The following is a 22,889-nucleotide window of genomic DNA, read 5'->3' as shown; positions in this document are numbered from 1 at the left end:
GGGTTGTTTTCCTTGGAGCAAAAAAGGCTGAGGGGGGGACCTAATTCAGGTGTATAGAATTATAAGGGGCATGGATAGGAAGCAAATTTTACCTTAGCGGAGGGGTCAATAACCGGGGGATATAGATTTAGGATAAGAGGCAGGGGATTTAGGGGAGTTGAGGAAAAACCTTTTCACCAAGAGGCTGGTTGGAATCTGGAACTCCCAGCTTGAAAGGGTGGTCAAAGTGTGAACCCTCACAACATTTAAGAAGTACTTCGATGAGCGCTTGAAATGACATAGCATACACGACAATAGAGATTAGAGTAAATAGGTGCTTGATGGCTGGCATAGACACCATGGGCTGAAGGGCCTCTTTCCATACTGTAAGAGCTCTATTATTCTCTAACTCATAACCTCTGCAACGTGAGGTCCGGTGAAGTGTTACTACCTGGTCTGATCTGTATCAGCTGCAGCCTGTACCTGCCCAAACCTGGTACAATGTGATGGCTGGCTGCATAGCACAATGGTTAGCACTGTTGCTTCACAACACCAGGGTCCCAGGTTCGATTCCCGGCTTGGGTCACTGTCTGTGCGGAGTCCGCACGTTCTCTAAGTGTCTGCATGGGTTTCCTCCGGAGGCTCCAGTTTCCTTCCACAAGACGTGCTATATTTGGACATTCTGAATTCTCCCTCTGTGTGCCCACACAGATATCGGAATGTGGCGACTGGGGCTTTTCATAGTAATTTCATTGCCATGTTAATGTAAGCCTACTTGTGACAATAAAGATTATTAATTAATTTAATATGGGGATTTTGGGTGGTTAGCAACAGCGACTCAAAGGAAAAGCCCCTGGCACGTGGTTAAGTGGTTGGGCGGAGGGTGTCAGGAAGGCCTGTGGCTGAGGAGAAAGCCTGGAGAAGAGGGAACTCCATGGTCTCTTTGTGGGATTCAGAAGAGCACTCCTATTTCTCCGAACATATCAATGAAACTAAAAAACAATCAGCTTAACCTACTGAGGACTGCTTGCACCTGCCAGAAAACTACTACCGTTTCTCTGCATGGGCCTTGGATTAAAATGGAAGTCAGGTCCCAATGATGTAATCGAAGCCTGATCTGTATATTGGCTGGGTGCCCATGAACCCGGGGAGGATGCTAGATGGGGACTCATCTTCCGAGGTAGTATGGGCTGAGGTTAGAAACATGAAAGGAGAGGTCACACTTTTGGGAGTCTCCTATAGGCCTCCAAATAGTTCTAGGGATGTAGAGGAAAGTATGGCGAGGATGATCCTGGATAAGAGCGAAAGTAACAGGGTAGTTATTATGGGAGACTGTTCGAGTACATTAGATGGGTCGTTTTTTGTACAGTGTGTGCAGGAGGGTTTCCTGACACAATATGTTGACAGGCCAACAAGAGGCGAGGCCACGTTGGATTTGGTTTTGGGTAATGAACCAGGCCAAGTGTTGGATTTGGAGGTAGGAGAGCACTTTGGGGACAGTGACCACAATTCGGTGACGTTTACGTTAATGATGGAAAGGGATAAGTATACACCGCAGGGCAAGAGTTATAGCTGGGGGAAGGGCAATTATGATGCCATTAGACGTGACTTGGGGGGATAAGGTGGAGAAGTAGGCTGCAAGTGTTGGGCACACTGGATAAGTGGAGCTTGTTCAAGGATCAGCTACTGCGTGTTCTTGATAAGTATGTACCGGTCAGGCAGGGAGGAAGGCGTCGAGCGAGGGAACCGTGGTTTACCAAAGAAGTGGAATCTCTTGTTAAGAGGAAGAAGGAGGCCTATGTGAAGATGAGGTGTGAAGTTTCAGTTGGGGCGACGGATAGTTACAAGGTAGCGAGGAAGGATCTAAAGAGAGAGCTAAGACGAGCAAGGAGGGGACATGAGAAGTATTTGGCAGGTAGGATCAAGGAAAACCCAAAAGCTTTCTATAGGTATGTCAGGAATAAGCGAATGACTAGGGAAAGAGTAGGACCAGTCAAGGACAGGGATGGGAAGTTGTGTGTGGAGTCTGAAGAGATAGGCGAGATACTAAATGAATATTTTTCGTCAGTATTCACTCAGGAAAAAGATAATGTTGTGGAGGAGAATGCTGAGACCCAGGCTAATAGAATAGATGGCATTGAGGTACGTAGGGAAGAGGTGTTGGCAATTCTGGACAGGCTGAAAATAGATAAGTCCCCGGGTCCTGATGGGATTTATCCTAGGATTCTCTGGGAGGCCAGGGAAGAGATTGCTGGACCTTTGGCTTTGATTTTTATGTCATCATTGGCTACAGGAATAGTGCCAGAGGACTTGAGGATAGCAAATGTGGTCCCTTTGTTCAAAAAGGGGAGCAGAGACATGCCCGGCAACTATAGACCGGTGAGCCTCACGTCTGTAGTGGGTAAAGTCTTGGAGGGGATTATAAGAGACAAGATTTATAATCATCTAGATAGGAATAATATGATCAGGGATAGTCAGCATGGCTTTGTGAAGGGTAGGTCATGCCTCACAAACCTTATCGAGTTCTTTGAGAAGGTGACTGAACAGGTAGACGAGGGTAGAGCAGTTGATGTGGTGTATATGGATTTCAGCAAAGCGTTTGATAAGGTTCCCCACGGTAGGCTATTGCAGAAAATACGGAGGCTGGGGATTGAGGGTGATTTAGAGATGTGGATCAGAAATTGGCTAGCTGAAAGAAGACAGAGGGTGGTGGTTGATGGGAAATGTTCAGAATGGAGTTCAGTTACAAGTGGAGTACCACAAGGATCTGTTCTGGGGCCGTTGCTGTTTGTCATTTTTATCAATGACCTAGAGGAAGGCGCAGAAGGGTGGATGAGTAAATTTTATAGACGATACTAAAGTTGGTGGTGTTGTCGATAGTGTGGAAGGATGTAGCAGGTTACAGAGGGATATAGATAAGCTGCAGAGCTGGACTGAGAGGTGGCAAATGGAGTTTAATGTAGAGAAGTGTGAGGTGATTCACTTTGGAAGGAATAACAGGAATGCGGAATATTTGGCTAATGGTAAAGTTCTTGGACGTGTGGATGAGCAGAGGGATCTATGTGTCCATGTACATAGATCCCTGAAAGTTGCCACCCAGGTTGATAGGGTTGTGAAGAAGGCCTATGGAGTGTTGGCCTTCATTGGTAGAGGGATTGAGTTCCGGAGTCAGGAGGTCAGGTTGCAGCTGTACAGAACTCTGGTACGGCCGCATTTGGAGTATTGCGTACAGTTCTGGTCACCGCATTATAGGAAGGACGTGGAGGCTTTGGAGCGGGTGCAGAGGAGATTTACCAGGATGTTGCCTGGTATGGAGGGAAAATCTTATGAGGAAAGGCTGATGGACTTGAGGTTGTTTTCGTTGGAGAGAAGAAGGTTAAGAGGAGACTTAATAGAGGCATACAAAATGATCAGGGGGTTGGATAGGGTGGACAGTGAGAGCCTTCTCCCGCGGATGGAAATGGCTGGCACGAGGGGACATAGCTTTAAACTGAGGGGTAATAGATATAGGACAGAGGTCATAGGTAGGTTCTTTACGCAAAGAGTAGTGAGGCCGTGGAATGCCCTACCTGCTACAGTAGTGAACTCGCCAATATTGAGGGCATTTAAAAGTTTATTGGATAAACATATGGATGATAATGGCATAGTGTAGGTTAGATGGCTTTTGTTTCGGTGCAACATCGTGGGCCGAAGGGCCTGTACTGCGCTGTATCGTTCTATGTTCTATGAACCGGCTCAGAAAAGCTGTTTGAGACTGCAAAAGGCAATAGGGTCAGGGCTAGCAAATTGGGTGGGTTATTTCAAATTTGTTCCTGTTTAATAATAATACTATTAGATGGGTAGAATTAAAGTAAGCCCCATTCTGTGATTTCTGAGTCAGCAAGTTTACATTGGAAAGAATGACTGATACTGCAATATTGAGATACCTTTAATGTTTTCCTGTAGAGGTTGATATATATGAGATTGCCAATGGATCTAATAAGTGACAGATACAGTCAAGTTGTTGAGAGATAAATGAATCCCAAGCTGCAATTGGTTCATTAACTGTACTGGTACTGGTTGCCTAACCAAATGCTGATTGGTCGCAGTTGTAAAGAACCTCTGTTTATACCTATAACTGAAATCTTGGAATCTCTATCAGACCCAGGAGTCTCTTGCTGTAGCCACCGTGGCTTCAGAGATCTCTGGGGTGGCAACGAACAACACCCAAACGGAAGTGTTGCAGACATGAGTGCTATCTTCCTGCTCCTATTGTGCTCCAGGCTTGGCACCATGTCCATTGATTGATGTGAAGGTAGAACAATGTGCAAATGTGAGATTGTGAAATGCTTCTGCCACCGTTGTCTGTAATTGTTCTCCAGGCGAGATAAAGTTGCTATAGTTCCAGTGGAATTACTCAAGAGGTGTACCACCATGTTGTCTGTAACTTGTGTAAGCCTTCACATGGAATACCATCAATGCTGTCACATGTCCAACTACAGTGTCGAGTAATATTTCCCTGTGATCTCACTTGTGCACAACTAAGTTGCAAACACTTGCAGGTTTCCCTGATCACCTTCCAATTCTGTGTAGTGAGGCAAATTACTGCTTCATAGTATACTTCTGTGTTAACCCAATTTCAGTGTCGACACATTGGGCCCTAATCTGTACCCCAATGGTCTATCTAAGTGAAGTCTTTTCAACCTTTCACAGCAACCCATTCCCCCACCTATGCTCAGTGCTGTACCCTGCATTTTGCTATCTAACTCACAATCCCTGAGTATATGCACTACTAGTGTGGGGAATATGTTATTCTCAGATACTTTTAATTCAGCTAGTATTCGACTGAATTCTCTTAGCCTGTAACGACAGTGGGTGGCATAATATAGATTTATAAGCGCACTCAGTTTTGGTTTTTTCAGGGCCACTCAGTTCTTCACCTCAACACAGCTTTGATCCAAAAATGGATAAAAGAGCTGAACGCTAGCAGTGAGGTGAGAGTGACTACCCTTGACTTCAAGGTCCCAGCGCGCCGGTCGCTGCCGGCATGATTCTCTTCTCCCTCTGTTCTCAATGGGAATTCCCATTGAAACTACTCCATGCTGCCGGGAAACCTGTGGGCGGGGGTGCGGTGCCTGTGGGACCAGAGAATCCCATCGCCAGAGAACGGATGGAGAATTCCCACCTTTATCGCTGTTCCTTCACTGTTGCTGGGTGAAAATCCTGGAACTCGCTCCCTAACAGCACTGTGGGTATACCTACACCTCAGGGACTGCTGTGGTTCAAGAAAGTGGCTCACCTTCTGATGCCCACATCCCATGAATGAATTTTTAAGAAACAAATTTATTGAAATACTTCACTCAGTGAATACAGTATTATGCCCTTTTGTGCATTCACTATGTATCAAAACATTGAGGGGCGACCTGATAGAGGGCTACAAAATTATGAGGGGCATAAACAGAGTGGATAGTCAGAGGCTTTCCCCCAGGGTAGAGGGGTCAATTACTAGGGGGCATAAGTTTAAGGTGCGAGGGGCAAGGTTTAGAGTAGATGTACGAGGCACGTTTTTTACACAGAGGGCAGTGGGTGCCTGGAACTCTCTACCGGAGGAGGTGGTGGAAGCAGGGACGATAGTGACATTTAAGGGGCATCTTGACAAATCCATGAATAGGATGGAAATAGAGGGATACGGACCCAGGAAGTGTAGAAGATTGTTGTTTAGTCGGGCAGCATGGTTGGCACGGGCTTGGAGGGCCGAAGGGCCTGTTCCTGTGCTGTACATTTCTTTGTTCTTTGTTCTAATGATGCCTATGCAAACCATGTGTATATAAAGTCATTGAATGATACAACACAGAGGAAAGCCATTCACATTACCCCTGTGCTGACACTTTAAGATCTAGCCATTTAATCCCCTCTGCTCATAGCCTGGCAAATATCCCCCTTCAAGTATTAATCCAATTCCTTTTCCTTCAGGCAGTACACCCAAGCCAGAATTTTCCAGCCCTTTTACAGTGGGTGAGATTTCAATGGCTCACTGGCCCCACCGTAATTTCTCTTGTGAGAGGCGGGTTGGGGTCTGGAATATTCTGGCGCCAGATTATAACATTTTAGACAATTTTCTTTCCTCTTGCTGCTTCTGATTAATTTTATTAATTACCTTAAATATGTTTCCTCTGGTTGGAGATCCTTTCTTACTGCAAAGAGTTTCTCCTTGTTTAGCCTATTGAAACCATTCATGATGTTGACCACCTCCATCATATCTCCCCTCAACCTCACTGCTCTAAGGAGAACAAACCTTGTTTTTCTTGTTTCTACAAATAATTTACTTCCCTGGTATTATTCTGATATATCCTCGCTAAGGTCAAGACATCCTTCTTAGAGTGTAGTGTCCAGAATTGGCTATTGAACTCGAAATGGGGCCTAACCAGTATTTTATATTGGTTTATCATAATTTCCTGCTTTTATACTCAATGCCTCTATTTACAAAACCAAGTTTTCTGGATTTTCTTACTAAAAATCTATTTTATTCACAAAATTTACAAAACATTTCAAACTGAAAATTACATAAAGTCCAATAATATTGAACTTGTCTCCATGTCTGAGGCACTCCAATTGCAATACTCTTGATATTTGCAATATACATTCAGGCACGCAACCTGAGGGCAAAACATTTCAAATTGAAATTACAGGAAGTGCAATAGAATTCAACTTTTCTCCAGACACAGCATGTTCCAGTCTGAGGGGCCTCAGTACAATTTCAATACTTTTGTATTCGATTCCAGGCCAGGCATATATGGGCCGGCTTCTCCAATCCTGCGCCGAAAAGCGGCGCATGCCACTCCGGCGTCAACGGGCCTCAAGTGACAGGTATCCACCCCTTCCTAGGGGGCTAGTACGGTGTCGGAGCAGTGTCCGCAGCTCCGGCATGCCACAGCCGACGTGAGTCCGCGCATGCACTCCACGGCCGCCGCGAGTCCGTGCATGTGCGCCTCAGCCGGTGGGAGTCCGTGCATGTGCGCCGTGGCCTGCGCGAGTCCGTGCATGCGCCCCACGGCAATATGGCGGAGCCCTACTGGGGCCCAGCGTGGAGTAACATAGGCTCCCCACGGAACTAGTCCGCTCGCCGATCGGTAGGCCCTGATCGTGGGTCAGGCCACCGTGGAGGGCCCCCGGGGTCAGACCCCCCCCCCCCCCCCCCCAACAAGACTATACGTAACCCACGCTGGCAGGACTCGGCCAAACGTGGCTGGCACTTCGCCCGTCAAGGCCCGGAGAATCGCTGGGGGGGCACTTTCAACGGCCCCCGACTGGCGCGGCGGCGATCCCGCGGGCGCCCGGGAATTGGCGCCAGAGAATCGGCGGGCTGCCGTCAGGGCGGTGTGGCGCGATTCTCGCGCCGGTTCGGAGAATCCCGGCCATGGTTTACAGCCCTTCGATGTACTATGGCTGAAAGGTCAACAGTGACCTTTCCCTATTGCGGCTTTGTGGAAGCTACCCCAAGCTTTAGTATGTCCCTCAGCACATAGCCCTGGACCTTGGAATGTGCCAGTCCGCAACACTCAATTGAGGACATCGCTTTGCACTGGAGGATCAGCCAGCTTCAGGCAGGCCAAAGAATGTCTTTCACCAAGTTGATGGCCCTCCATCTGCAGATGATATTTATCTCGCTGTGAGAACCTGGGAACAGCCCATTGAGCATAGAATGTTGTCTCATAGAGCTGCCAGAATGCTAGAACAGAATTGATCACAATTTCTATCAAATGGAGTGAATTTCATAATATCCTTGGCGTTGCCACTTTTCCTGGAAAGTATGGTGGCAGAGTGGTTAGCACAGTTGCCTCACAGCACCAGGGACCCGGATTAAATTACACCCTTGTATGTGTGGAGTTTGCATGTTCTCCCCGTGTCTGCGTGGGTTTCCTCCAGGTGCCTCCCATAGTCCAAACATGTGCAGGTTAGTGGATAGGCCATGATAAATTGCCCCTTAGTGTCCAGGTTTGTGTTTGTTAGGATAGGGTTGGGGGTGTGGACCTTGGTAGAGTGCTTTTTTGGAGGGTGGATGCAGACTCGATGGGCCGAATGGCCTCCTTCTGCTCTGTTGGGATTCTGTGATTCCTTCTATAATTCTTCCTGATTGTTAAATGCCAGTTTTGCTCTTAAAATTGTGAAGTCTCATTGAGTTTATCAAATATTGCAATATTTATAGGCCAAATGGCTAGTGAGCACGTTCACCTTTCTGAGTGTGATTTGCTGGCACCTTTGCATTGCTATAAACAAATATGCTCACAACTGCACAGCCGTGATTTCTCAATTTTGATACTGCTGAAGAAAGATTTCCATTTCTCCCGTTTTACGAAAAAGAAGATTGTTAGGCAGCAGCTGATTTTGTTGTCGGATTGATGGAGTTAGCCATGATCTAAGTGGCTGGCTGAACAGGCTCATTAGGCTGACTGGCCCATTCCATTTCTCTGTTCCTAGGTACAGGTGAGGGATTAACTTTTTAGCCAATAATGGAAAGAGCCGAGATCTTTTGTTTGATTATTTGATATGAATGTGAGTTTATCCAGTTCAGAATGATGTGTTAAGTCTCGGCCATCTGCTGACTATATGCATGTCTTTTGGAATAAATTTGGACAGTCTCTATTCAGGCCCTTATGAGTATGAACTTGAACCACTAAATTATCCCTAACTACATATTAATTAGAAATCTCGAAGTCAAAGATGGCTATTGTTGGAAATTGATGCACAAAGTATTTATAATTGTATGGGAGAGATTGAATGGATCGTACAATTGTTTGCTGTCTGCCATTATTTGTATGTTTGCATGTTGGCTAGAATTGCTTAACCTGGAAGGACTTGATCCTGACATGAGGTATGCGGAAGGGGAAGAACTCTTTTTCCCTGCCATAACTTCGATCAACTTGATGAGCACGAAAATATGAAGCACAACGAGGAAATCATAGAATTTGTCATAGAATTTACAGTGCAAAAGGAGGCCATTCGGCCCATCGAGTCTGCACCAGCTCTTGGAAAGAGCACCCTACCCAAGGTCAACACCTCCACCCTATCCCCATAACCCAGTAAACCCCACACAACACTAAGGGCAATTTTGGACACTAAGGGCAATTTATCGTGGCCAATCCACCTAATCTGCACATCTTTGGACTGTGGGAGGAAACCGGAGCACCCAGAGGAAACCCACGCACACACGGGGAGGATGTGCAGACTCCGCACAGACAGTGACCCAAGCCGGAATTGAATCTGGGACCCTGGAGCTGTGAAGCAATTGTGCTATCCACAATGCTACCGTGCTGCCCACGATGAAATGAAATAGTTAACTCCATTTGACAAAGCTAACTCAAGTACGGGAACAAAAAGGGATGAAAGATCTTGTGAAATTTCTATGTCTATAAGACTAATGTAAAGAGACAGGAAGAAAATTGTTTCTCCACAATGCTTTTATTTAGAATTACGTTGTTGCTCATCTAATTACATTCATTCTGATTTCCATATGTTTCTTATAGGTGCCCTCCGTATTCAGCACACTGTCCTGTCATCCATTCGGGTGACCTATGATGAAGATTTTCAGTTTGACTGGGATGGCTTTGGAAAGGTTTATTTGAAGGTACACCCTGAAGCCTGCAGATGTATCTTCGATTCCGCATTGCTCTGTCACAGAATTAACTGTCTCCTTGTTTCTTTAGCTGGGAGTCATATACATGGGTACAACCTGCGGCTTGTGTGGGAATTACAATGGAAACCAAGGTGACGACTTCCTCACATCTTCCGGACTTGTTGAAACGGAGATGATCAACTTTGGGAACTCCTGGAAGGTCAATGGAGGCTGTGCTGATCTGAAGCAGATACATGCTGACCCGTGCAATTTAAATCCCAAGAGAGGTACTGGGTTTCAGTACATTTTGAAAGATTAATTTAACATGGCTATTTAAATATTCCCTGTGCTATTTTGGCTTAGCGCAGAATGAAAGCTATGGATATAAAATTAAATGAAATGAAAATCGCTTATTGTCACAAGTAGGCTTCAAAATGAAGTTACTGTGAAAAGCCCCTAGTCGCCACATTCCGGTGCCTGTTCGGGGAGGCTGATACGGGATATGAAACCAATCGAAAGAAAGAATTCAGTGTCTTCAGTGGGGATCCACACTTGAAGGGAATTGCTGTTGCCATGTTACACCTTGACCTCTATTCTGCGCTCTCTTCAAATGTGGCTTCTTGCTCAGGACACTGGCTCTACCCTTAGATTATATATTTAGCATACTTCAAATGGAAAATCATGCAGTTTGACATTTTATTGTGTGGAAAATCAGAGAAGAAAATTACAAGCCTTCATTTTGGTTGTCACAGTATCCGTACTACTTGAAGCATGTCCAAATAATTGTGGCATTTCCAAAGCTGTTAGCCCTTGGCATCTATTGGGATATTGAAGGTTCCTTCATTTTCAATGGAGGGGAGTTTCCAGCAAGGCGCAGCTGTTAAAATTGGGTTTTCCTTCAGTTTTATTTGTTCCAAGATTACAAATAAAGCACTCCAAGGTGTTGCTGCAACAGATTATCTCTTCTCTCTAAGAAGAACAAGCGGTCAGAAAAATTTACTTTAAAAGGGAGATGTTCAGTCAAGTATCAGTCCCCTTGTCCGCTGCCAGATGGGAGCTCAGCCAATTGGCAAATATCTGAAGAAATATGTAAACACAGTCACATGGTTTACTGAAACAAGTGCTGTGGAAATAATGACTATGCTGTCACAATGACCCAGCAAAGGGAAAAGGAGTTAGAAATTGCAGATTTTAATCACAACAATTTGTGTCCCCAGTCCTTATTATTCAGATGTGGGTATCCAATCCACTTTTTTCCCCCTCATATGAAAGTTTTACCTCATTAATCATTGTGCAGTTCATAATATTAAAAATAATACTCTTGTTAGCATTTACGAAGTATACTAAAATTCCAGTAATGATCAAGCTGTAGCCTCTGTTGCTACTGATAGTTGGACTATTGGATGCCTTGGACATGTAAACAAAGCATCAACTATCTTTTATGTTAAATATAGTTGCAGTGCAGCATAATGGCCTTGCATTATAATTTCATGGGCAGTGTCTGTCAATTTAAATGTGGATAAATAAGTAGAGTTGATAGAATCAGATACTGCTGTGGGTTTAACATCATGATCATAACGTCCTTTCCACCAGACGGACATTTAATTCAAAAAGAGGTAACATTAGAATCAGTAAACAAGAGCTCTCTTTGGAGGGTCAAGAAATAAACTCTGACTATTACAGGTAGTGAAGGGCAGTATTCACTGTTTCACTGCCTTCCTTGCTGACACAACAAAAGGCAGACAGGTCACCTGCTTCTAGGTCTCCACACAATGTTCACAAGCACATTCTGAAATAACTTTTGTTCCAATTCCCTCCCCCCCCCCCCCACCTCCTCCCCTCCCATGTTTCCCCCATCACCACAAAACACATCCATCCCAGCTGGGTGCTTTACTGCTGCAATGTAGCTGAATTTGGTGATTTAGCACATGGGACAATCATGCACAAGATATACACGATCACAGCTGCACTGTGCCATGCATTTACCACACCACATGGCCTTCTTCTTTGTCTTTGAAGTGATATTCAACTGTGTCTAGAGGATTCATACCCCAGAAGCCATGATAGCACTGTACCAATGAAAATTACAATTTCTCAACTTCTATCCCTCAGTCTCCCATTCCTCCTTCCTTTTATGGAGATGGTCCAAATTCAATCCTCCTATTAGCTATAGGATGCAATTAATCTCATATCACCCCTGCTTTATGGGTCATTAAGTCCAGAAGTTTACATTCCATCACAAACAAATGCACATTTCCTTCCTGATTCAGAGAACCCATAAATAGTCACATTCTCTTGTCAATATACCTTAACCCAAGCCCACACGAAAGGTATTAAAATCAACAGTTCAGACCACTTATTATCATAATATCAGAGAATAAAGTTTTTGTCTCTAAATAGATGCATTAAGGTAATGCATGGTTTATTTAATATATGGGGCGTCATTCTCCGCCGGCGGGAGTCTCCGTTTTGCCGGCGCCCGGGGGTTTCCCGACGGCGTGGGGCTGCCCCACAATGGGAAACCCCATTGACCGGCCGGTGTAACGGAGCATCCCACCGGCGGGTCGGGGCAGAAATGTGGCGCGGCGGGATGGAGAATTTCGCCCAAGATGTCACCCTAAGTTAACATTGTTTTAGCCATTCCTTCAAACTGATTTTAAAACATTCACCCAATCACATTTTGGCCATTAAGATAGCTTCAGCTCAACTCAAATGAGCTCCATCATAACACAATAAAACAAGTTTGTTTCTTCACAAACATCTGGGGGGCGATTCTCCGAGCGCCGGGCCGGAGAATCGCCAGAACCACGCCACGATGCCCCAATGCCGGCGCGCGATTCTCCGAGGTGCGGAGAATCGCCGCCATTTCTGCCGGCGCGTTTGGCGCGGCACTGGCCACGGGCTGCTGGAATCGGCGGGGTCGCCGATTCTCTGGCCCGGTTGGGCCGAGCGACCGCGCCGATATGACAGAGTCCCACTGGCGCCATTCACCCTTGGTCGCTGCCGGCGGGAACTCTGCGTGAACGGTCGGGGGGTGGCATGTGGGGGGCGGGAGGGGAGGCTCCTTCACCGGGTGGGGCCTCCGATGGGGTCTGCCCCGCGATCGGGGCACACCGATCGACGGGCTGGCCTCTCCCCCCCCGGGCCTACTTTCTTGCATGGCCGGCTCCTGAACACCGACTCCATGTTGAGTTGGGGGCGATGCACTAAAGAAGTCCCCCGTGCATGCGCAGGTTGGCGCGGCCCAACTGCGCTTGCATGGGTTGGCGCGGCGCCCATTTGGCGCCACGAAAGGAGGCTGGAGCAGCGTGAACCGCTCCAGTGCCGTGCTGGCCCCCTGTGAGGGCCAGAATCAGCCGTACCTGGGCCCGGTTCGCGCCGTCGTGAAACGCGTTCACGATGGCGCGAACACTTGGGCTCCATATTGGAGAATCGCCCCCCTGATTTACTGTTTCCCAAATTACTTTAAAAATAAATTTAGAGCACCGAATTCATTTTTACAATTAAGGGGCAATTTAATGTAACCAATCTACCTACCCTGCACATCTTTGTGCTGTGGGGGTGAAACCCACGCAGATACGGAGAGAATGTGCAAACTCCACACGGACAGTGACCAGGAGCCGGGGTCGAACCTGGGACCTCGGCGCCGTGAGGCAGCAATGCTATCCACTGCGCCACCGTGCTGCCCCCTTTCCCAAAATACTTGAATGTTAATTGCCCAACTAATTAATTTTAAATTGTGGTTTCAGAATAAAATCCATAGATATTACAGATTCTAAAAATTAGTAGAATTCTCAAAATCTTACAATTGATACAACCGCCCGAATGTGGATCAGAAAGTTCTGCCTGTTACCTTATACCCAAATGAATGTCATATCTCCTGGCAAGTGATTCAAAGAGTCAGGCTTCCTCCACAGTAAGCTTGTAAATCACAGCCCTTGTTTTGCAGCCTGTGCTCACAATTTTCCTGGCGAGACAGAGTTCCTGTTTCATCAGACTTTTCTGCTCCGGTCATAGCCGGCCTTTAGGCTCGGTTTTCAGAAATCTAACACCGAAAGGCTTAGTGGAAAGAGAGAGAGATACCTGGATCTTCTTTGGAAAGGATTGGCAACAGTTTTCTGAGAGCTTTTAGCTGAATATTTTACCTCTTCTGCCAGAATCAAAAGTAAAACCAAACTGGAACCTCGTGGCTCTGAAAAAAAGCATTCCATTGTGATATCCAATCACCACCTGTTACCAGGCAGAACACAGCTTTTTGGGCCAATTCATGGGCTACCAGCCAAATAGACCAAACTGAGTCCCAGCCAATCTCTGTCATTGGTGCAGGTCCACAATTCAAAATCAGCACAGCCTCCTGGTTCCTTTCATTTGAATTAAAGTCACAGCTGCTGCTTCCTTCTGCTTGAATTAAAATGGCAGGCTGCCTTATAAACACCTGTCCATAAATCATCCATGAATCAAAAATGTAATGATAAAAATAAAAGAAAGGGAGAAAGAAGAGAATAAACAAGAAGGACCCTCACAAAAGCCTTCCATAGTCAGTGTCTTCCATAGTCTGTCTTATCGCCAATCGACCCAGTTGCGTCATGAATGCTGCTTAGAAGGAATATTTGCCCAGGAACCTTTTTATAGCCTCTGACATTTGTTCTAACAGGGTGTTTCTTTCTGCAAAATTAACCATCATCAAAACCAGAAGGCTATCCACATTTCTAACTTTAGCACACTCCAATAATTTAAACGCCTTTATTGATTGGGGGATTTCTGGATGGAATTTATTTGCAGCCTAATTTTTGGACTGCTGAATTCCATTATATAGTCTTCTACGAAGATATTCACTGACTTTCTAAATCTGTCAAAATCTGACCAGACCTCATAAGAATTTAATAAATCATCCTTTTGGTAAATTTTATCCATTTAAGCTAATAATGTATCAAAATCTTCATCTGAGTCCAACTGATCCAAATCCAATTCCAAGGATACCTTGCATCTTATTTTGCATGGTAGCAAAAGTGCCAAGGCAATTCCTTTTTCTTTCTTGGGAAAGGACATAGCCCATGTCCACATGATAACTTCCAATGGTCATGGGGTTCACACCATCAAACAATGGTGGGTAGTCATTCCTCAACAATTAACTCAGCCATTTGTTTTAAATCACTCATTTAGGTTAAAATTGAGAAAATGGGGCAGGATTCTCCGACCCCGCGCCGGGCCACAGAATCGCCGGCGGGCTGCGCAAATTGCGTCACGCCACCCCGACGCTGGCACGTGATTCTCCACGTCGGGGCCGGTGCGTTGAAGGAGGCCACGGCGCATGCGCGCATTGGCACCGGTGCCACTGCGCAAGTCCTCGTTGGCGCCGGCGCAACTGCCCCTGCGCGGATCCCGCGGCGGCAGTTCACGCCAGGATCTGCAGCTGGAGCGGCGAGAACCGCTCCAGCACCGTGCTGGCCCCCTGGAGGGGCCAAAATTTGTCGTGGGAGTGGCCCATTCACGCCGTCATAAAACGCGACGCCGTTTACGACGTAGTGGACACTCTACCGCGGGATTGGAGAATCCCGCCCATCGTCTTTCGTCTGAAGAAATCGTAGTTGCTATCCTTTTTAATTACCAGCAGGCACCATCCTCTGCTACCACTGTTAAGCTCCGGTGGTAAATCTGTAATAAGAACTAGAAAGCAAGTCTTGACTTCTTCAACTCCAATTTTATTATGTTCCACAATCGCTTCTCCTCCTACACCCCAGTGCCACCTATATTCCCTTTATGTGCAGTCTATCAAACAATAAGTGTCGTCTATTAAACAATTAAAGCTCCAATTATAATTAAACACTGGGGAAATTAACTCTTTCCTGACACAAAGGTCTGGGGATTGACAGACTTTCCATGTTGAGTGTGGGCAGTTAACGATCTGCAGTTCAGTTTCCCAAAAATAGGTTGACCTTTAATTCTAGGCCGCATTATTAGAAAATTGACCCTGAAACTGTTGAATTGCCTTAACAACCCAATCAAAGAAAAAACCTGGTCCGGCCTATGCTTGATCACAGTTCCACAGCAATGTGGTTGAGTCATAACTGCCCTCTGATAGTCCAAGCAAGCCATTCTGTTGCATCAAACCTCTGCAAAGAATAGGAAGAGAAGAATCAAGATGAACCACGCTGTTTTGATCTAAGCATTTAATTAGGATATGATGAAACCCTGTTGACCCAGCAATATCTTCTTCATTTAACACATGGGAACTCGATACAAAGTTGGCAGAGCAGCCCCACTGACAAGTCAAGTGAAAGCCTGAATTTAAAAAAAAAATTTAGAATACCCAATTCATTTTTTCCAATTAAGGGCCAATTTAGCATGGCCAATCCATCTACCCTGCACATCTTTATGCGTTGTGGGGGTGTGTTTATTAAGTGAGCGGTGTTTCTCACAGGGGCGAAACCCACGCAAATACGGGGAGAATGTGCAAACGCCACACAGACAGTGACCCAGAGCCGGGGTCGAACCTGGGACCTCGGCACCGTGAGATAGCAGTGCTAACCCACTGCACCACCGGTGAAAGCCTGAATAAGCCAAATTTCCAGAATTGTGACGATCTATTGCAAAGTTATTGTAAAAGAACAAATCCAATGAGGACATTCTCCATCATGCATGTGCCACTCTATGACCATGTTGAATGGGATAGATTATATACATCTCCAAATTGATCATCCACATGGTGCTATTGAACATCATCAACAGTAGAATTGCATTTCACCATGACCCTGTATCTAATAGTCCAGTATATTCCCCACAACCAACACGTCAGAAAACTGCTGAAATAAAGGCAAAATGCTGCGGATGCTGGAAATCCTGGATGCAGTGTGGAAGAGCATTCTGAGAGCAGCACCAGGCATATTTAAAACTGAAACATAACCTGGTCAGCTTACATATGAAAGAGTATAAGCAACATGCTATAGAAAGAGACATGGGAACTCACGATTCATGGATCAGTAGAAACGTCTCCAGGCCTGCCAGATCCAGTCATAAATAGTAGCAGACAATTAAGTGACTAACTAGAAAGGGAGATTTCAAGAACATCCAATTCCCAGTAATGATGAAGCTTAATCACCAGCAAAAGAGAAGGGTGAAGCATTCTGAACAATCTTCAGCCAGAAGGGGCAAATGGACTGACATTCTTCACCTCCTAACAAAGTGTCCAAAATCACAGATGCTTCTCTTCAGCCAAGTCAATTCATTTTGTATTATATCAAGAAACTGTCGGACCCTTACAAAATTCCAGTGTAATGTTTAAGATCAGTGCTCCAGAGGCGATACCTCCTAGATGGATTATTCCAGAACAGCTACAGAGCTGCCATCTATCCAACAAAATGGAAAATTGCCCAGCTATATCGTGTTTTCAAAAAGTGGGACAAATCTAATTGGGCCAATTAGCCAATCCATCTATTCTCAATCATCAGCAAAGTGATAGAACTGTAGCACAGTGGTTACCACTGTTGCTTCACAGCGCCAGGGCCCAGGTTCAATTCCCGGCTTGGGTCACTGTCTGTGTGGAGTCTGCACATTCTCCCTGTGTCTGTGTGGATTTCCTCCGGGTGCTCTGGTTTCCTCCCACAAGTCCCGAACGACATGTTTGTTAGGTGAATTGGACATTCTGAGTTCTCCCTCAGTGTACCCGAACAGACGCCGGAGTGTGGCGACTAGGGTCTTTCAACAGTAACTTCATTGCAGTGTTAATGTAAGCCTACTTGTGACAATAAAGATTACTTTTATTCTTATTGAAACTATACGCAAACACTATGATGGAAGTTAAATGCTGACCAACCATGACCCAACTGAATGGCAGAACAAGCTCCAGCAAGTGAATGGCCCACTCCTGTTCCTATGTAACAGCATGTCTCTCAGGACCTACACCGCTGCTGCATGCTGAATAATTGAATGCAGCCCCAGATATATTGGGATAAGTTTTTGTCTTTATGGGCTGTGATAGAACCTAATTGAAAACCATGGATTGTTAATCTGACCAGTTCTATAAAGAGGTGACTATCCACTCTGCCAGATTGCTGTCCATGGGATGAAGACAAAAAGTTTACTCCATTGTTTCATCACCTAAGAAGCCATTATCTATTATTTGTCTGTCAAATACTATGAAGCTAAATGGCAAAAACCCAACAACTGCCGTGATCACGACACAGAAACAGATTGGTGGTGGTAACACAAGCTATAACCCTCATGACTGAACTCCAAAACTTTTTTCACCCTTGGCCTGCAGCATCTATATTAACCATAACCAGAGTCTTTTAACCAGTTCATGGTGGGTGAAGAATTTTTGTTAATTATTAACCAAAATGGAGGGGATAGTAAGTGGTACAGTGCCCTTCCATTTCTGGGATTTGGGTTCAAATCTGACCCAGGCACTCTTTCTCCAATGTAAATTTTCTTCATGAAATGAATTTGCGCAATCCTAAGCTAGTTTTCATTGGGCATGGTTTGACATTAATTGAACCACAATTATTTACCTCATTCAGGGCAGTAAGGAATTCTGGTGAAGGCAATGGAAACATTCACACTGGGCTTAAGCTTGAGCCAAGATACCAATTTGGATCAGAGTAAAGTGAGCTTTGCTGTGTAGTTGGTAATGCTGCATCTGGCTTGGGGATGCCTGATACTGAGTGACCAATTGGAAAAGTTCCCACACTGGTATCTTTGACTTTGAAGAGTATAAATTCTATCCCTCAAACTTACAAGCACATGACCGATGGAGAATTAACATTAGAATGGATAAATAAGGCAATTGTTCTTTTATTGTTAGTGTTTCCTGTGATTCAGGTATTTTCTAAATATCGGGCTATAAATAATTACAATTGTATTTCATCCTTATGGAATATTCAAAGAAGGCTTTAGCCAAACAGCTCATTCATCAAGTATAGCGTGTAAACAAATCTTACAATGTCTGCATAAACCTTGGTTTCCTGCAGGCTTCATGGATTCATTCTGATTTCATAGGCCAGGATTTTCCCGTCCCACCTACCATGGGAATTGTCACAGGTGGAATGGAAAATTTGACACATCGCCAGAAGGTCCATTGACTTCTGGCGCAAATTTCCAATCCCATGGTGGACAGGACTAGAAATAAGGATATCTGTGGCCTTCAGCCATTGAATCCTTCCACAGTATGCTGAAAGGGAAATTATGTGATGGAGTAACCTCACACTGTGTGATATTAGTCAATACAAGAAGTCCCTGTTGAACATGTTTTGTATAATGTAGGTAAAGAATTCAGATTAGATGATGCTCCCTGGAGTCTTTACACACATTCCTGAAGTTGGGTGAGAAATGTTTATAAATGCGAGCTGTGCTGTTTTGGGGCTACGCAACATCGATCAGGCACTTGTTAATCTTGCTCCAAGTAAAGTAAGGAATCCAGTCATGCTTAGCATTATGAAAGTAGTGGCAACCAGATGTTCCAAGATGGAATCAGGTTTATCGTTGTATGCATTTCTAATGTTAAATAAAAGTCTAAAATTTCCAGTTTATCCTTTGAATGGTATTGAACACTTAATATTTACCATTAGTCACTGATATATGTGCATGAGTGAGAATTGTTTCCCGACTGCAACTAAAGGAGAAATTTTCTCTAAAAATGCATAGTCTTCAGAGAAAACCCTTGAAGTCCAAAGCACAACATTCATTTCATTGTTTGAAGTAATTTGTATGATTTATGTCTTTAAAAAAAAATATATCATAATCACATCTCCACCATCTACTTCACCCACCCCCACTCTCCATTTATAATTGGGATATTTTTAAGCTAACTCCCAGATAGGAAACTAATGAGATCAGGTACAAAATTGGCTTTACACATTTTCCAATTAATTGAGTGAAATGCAATAGTGGGGAGCGTGTGCTACCAGCAACCCCACCTGATCCTGCTAGTTTCCCATTTGGAGTTATGTTAAAATTGGCCCCAACCCTGTTTTGGAGTTGCTGTTTTAGAAACAAGCCTTCTGGGGAATTGTCACAACGGTGTAACATTTGTGTTTCAGCGACATATGCTGAGGAAGTTTGCTCTGTTCTTCTGCTAAATGAGTTTGAGCCTTGCCACTATGAAGTGAATCCTGCGCCATTCCTCAAGATCTGTCACTATGATGTGTGTGCCTGTTCAAATGGCAATGAATGCCTATGTTCAGCTGTTGCCAGTTATGCTGCAATGTGTGCCAAGAAAGGGGTGCTTATTAACTGGAGGTCGTCACATTTCTGTGGTAAGTGATTTTTGCTCTTGCTTTTGCTTTTTTTTACAGTGAAGAATCAAAGGTTAACTCACAGTTGAGTGAATGGAGCACTACATTGGCACAGACCCTGGTTGCTTGCCCGTTCAGGTAGCAGCTATAAGGTCCTGTGGAGAAGAGAGAATATTCCAGGTGCCCTGGTCAAAATTCAACCCCTAATCAACACCGTCAAAACTAGAAAAAGAAACAGAAATTGATCAAAATACTCAGCAGGCCCGATTGCACCTGTGGAGAGAAAATCAGAGTTAACATTTCAGTCAATGACCTTTCACCGAGTTCAGCGATCTGAAATATGTGACTGGATTTTATGACTGGAGAGAGGGTGGGATGGACTGCTTGGCCACCCCTACCCCCCCCCCCCCCCCCCCTTCATCCATAACCCGCCTCCGGAAGGGAAGTCCAAGCACTTGAAAGAAACCCACCCCGCAGCTGCAATGCACTGCGAGCTGAACAAACTCACTCTGGGACTTCTGCCCCTCATTGAGAGCTGCCGGCCAATCAGATTGGCTGCCATCACTAGCAGCCATGGCAGCCTGAGAGCTCAGTCATGAGCACTGCTGGCACTGCAAAGTCCTGGACTTTCAGGGTGGGGAGGGATCTGAAAGCCCAGAGAGGAGTGTGGAGACCGGGTTTTGGGGCAGTTGCCTTTAGAGGTGGGGGAGGGGATTCCCCCTGAGGCACACACGGTACATCCCCCTAATGACTTGTTTCTTTTCTTTTCCACTTTTTTTCAACTTTTCCTCAAAAAATGGCCTGTCTACTCCTGCAGAGAGAAAAGGGAGCTAATGTTTGGAGTCTGGATGACTCTGTCAAAGTTGTCATCCAGACTCGAAAGGTTAGCTCCCTTTTCTCTCCACAGATGCGTTCGGACCTGCTGAGATTGTCCAGTATTTCCTGGGTTTTTTCAGATTCCAGCAACCGCAGTAATTTGCTTTATCAAATGACCTTTAATTCTTTATTTAAAGATGGTGGGCGAGCTCTGAGTACTGACGCTCACCCACGTGTTGTATTAAGAGGCACAGCTCAGAGGTCAGTGTAAATGTGGTGGGCTGGGCACCCCTTGTTTTTGACATGCACCACCCCCACGCCCCATCATCATCACTGCAAACGCACTTGGCATGGGCATGAAATCCAACCCATGAACCCTGTTTCTCTCCCTACGGATTCTGCCTGACCTGCTGAATATTTCTCGCACTTTCTGTTTTATTTCAGAATCCCAGCATCTGCAGTATTTTGCTTTTGTGTCAAAAAAACCGAACCAATCTTTCAAATCATCGATATATGTGAGACCATGTTGAATGTAATTTTGGACGCTGTATTTGCCTAAGGAATAACCATGACTGTGATTCAATAATTTGTGAGGAATAGTTTGCGATAAGTATGCTGCATAAATATACTTGCCTTTTTCTTTCTTTATCAAAACTTTGTTTTGACAGAAATGACTTGTCCTGAAGATCAGATTTATGAACAGTGTGGCACCCCTTGTAACCAGACCTGCAGATCACTCTCTAATCCAGACTCGGATTGCACTGAATTTTGTCTCGAAGGATGCTACTGCCCCCCCAATCATTATGCCAATGGAGATGGTCAATGCGTGCCCAGATCAGAATGCCCCTGCTATTTTAATGATGAAATCTACAAGCCACATGAGGCCATAGCATTTGATTTCACCATGTGGTAAGCCAAATGGAATGGATAGCTGTCAAATTCTTTTAACCAACCCAAAATGATAGCAATATTTACTGGAACTTCAAACATCGTTCCATCACCGCTGTACTTGGCAACATATTGGGACACATGCAATTTTCGATAGTTCAGATGTACAGGTGGATGGGCACAGCACAAGTTCCTGGTAGTGATGATGATCATCAGGAAGGGTGCAGAGTAGGAACCGTATCATACGTGACACTCGGAAGGTCTGAACCACTTTAGCATTAGCCTTCATTGACAGCTGTGTGGGGGTACACCACAGATGGAACTGGCATACACCACACATACTTTCCTCCTTGGTAGTTGTAAACATAGCCTTTCTAAAGATGTGGTGACTAGATTTGCATATTTTAACAATCTCCTACCTGCTTTAGCTAGGAGTGGTGGGCACCCATTTCAAGGCCAGCCTGATATTTTTAAATTTGTTAATTTTTGGGATGCAGCATTTATTTCCCATCACTAGTTTCCCTTGAGAAGGTGGTGATGAGCCACCTGCTTGAACTGCTGCAGTCCATGTGCTGTAGGAACACGCACAGCGCTGTTAAGAAGCGATTTTGTCCCAGCAACAGTGAAGGAATGGTGATTTAGTTCCAAGTCAGAAGGTGTTTGGCTTGGAGGAGTTTTCAGGTGGTGGTGTTCCCATGCATCCACTGCCTTTGTCCTTCTAGGTGATAGGTTTGGAAGCTGCAGTCAAACAAGCCTTGGCGAGTTACTGCAGTGCATCTTGTAGATGGCATACACACAACCACTGTACATTGGGGTGGAGGGAGTGAATGCTGGAGGTGGTGGATGGGGTGCCAATCAAGGGGGCTGCTTTGTCCTGGATAGTGTTGAGTTTCTTGAGTGTTGTTGGTGCTGCACTTATCCAGGAAAGTGGAGAGTATTCCATCACAGTCCCGACTTGTGCTTTGTAGATGGTGGACAGGGTTTGGGGAGCTCGGAGGTGAGCTAGTTGTGGCAGAATTCACAGCCTCTGACCGTCTCTTGTAGCCACAGGAAATATATGGCTAGTCCATGAGGCCCCCACAATGTTTTCAACGTCGGCCACCCATTTTTCAGAAAGGTCTCCCCCAATGTGTTTGCGCAATGCAGTAGTACAGCCAGTAGTGCTCAACATACAACAGTAAGGATATTCAGGCATTGGAGACAGTGCAGTTAAGCACAACCAAACCGATAAATAGTTTTATGCTCCTAAGCAGTATGAGAGATTGAAGAACCTGGGATTGTCATGCTGGGGAATGAAAAGTTCTGGGACGATATATCGAACTAGGGAGGGAGTCTGGATGACTCTATGTCAAAGCTCAACTGCTTTGGTATGATGGCATGCCTGT

General features: G+C 45.1%; 1 protein-coding gene across 1 annotated transcript in view; it reads left to right on the top strand.

The window, feature by feature from the left end:
- The window catches only part of vwf (von Willebrand factor), a 130,386-nt gene that overhangs the window by 12,786 nt on the left and 94,711 nt on the right, over positions 1-22,889 (top strand). Inside the window, 4 exon segments of the mRNA XM_072471681.1 lie at positions 9,483-9,583; positions 9,663-9,858; positions 19,606-19,821; positions 21,285-21,525. Of these exon segments, the coding sequence (XP_072327782.1) occupies positions 9,483-9,583; positions 9,663-9,858; positions 19,606-19,821; positions 21,285-21,525 (754 nt within the window).

Source organism: Scyliorhinus torazame, chromosome 13 (assembly GCF_047496885.1).
Source record: "Scyliorhinus torazame isolate Kashiwa2021f chromosome 13, sScyTor2.1, whole genome shotgun sequence".
Lineage (NCBI taxonomy): Eukaryota > Metazoa > Chordata > Chondrichthyes > Carcharhiniformes > Scyliorhinidae > Scyliorhinus > Scyliorhinus torazame.
This window is presented reverse-complemented; position numbering and strand designations above follow the sequence as displayed.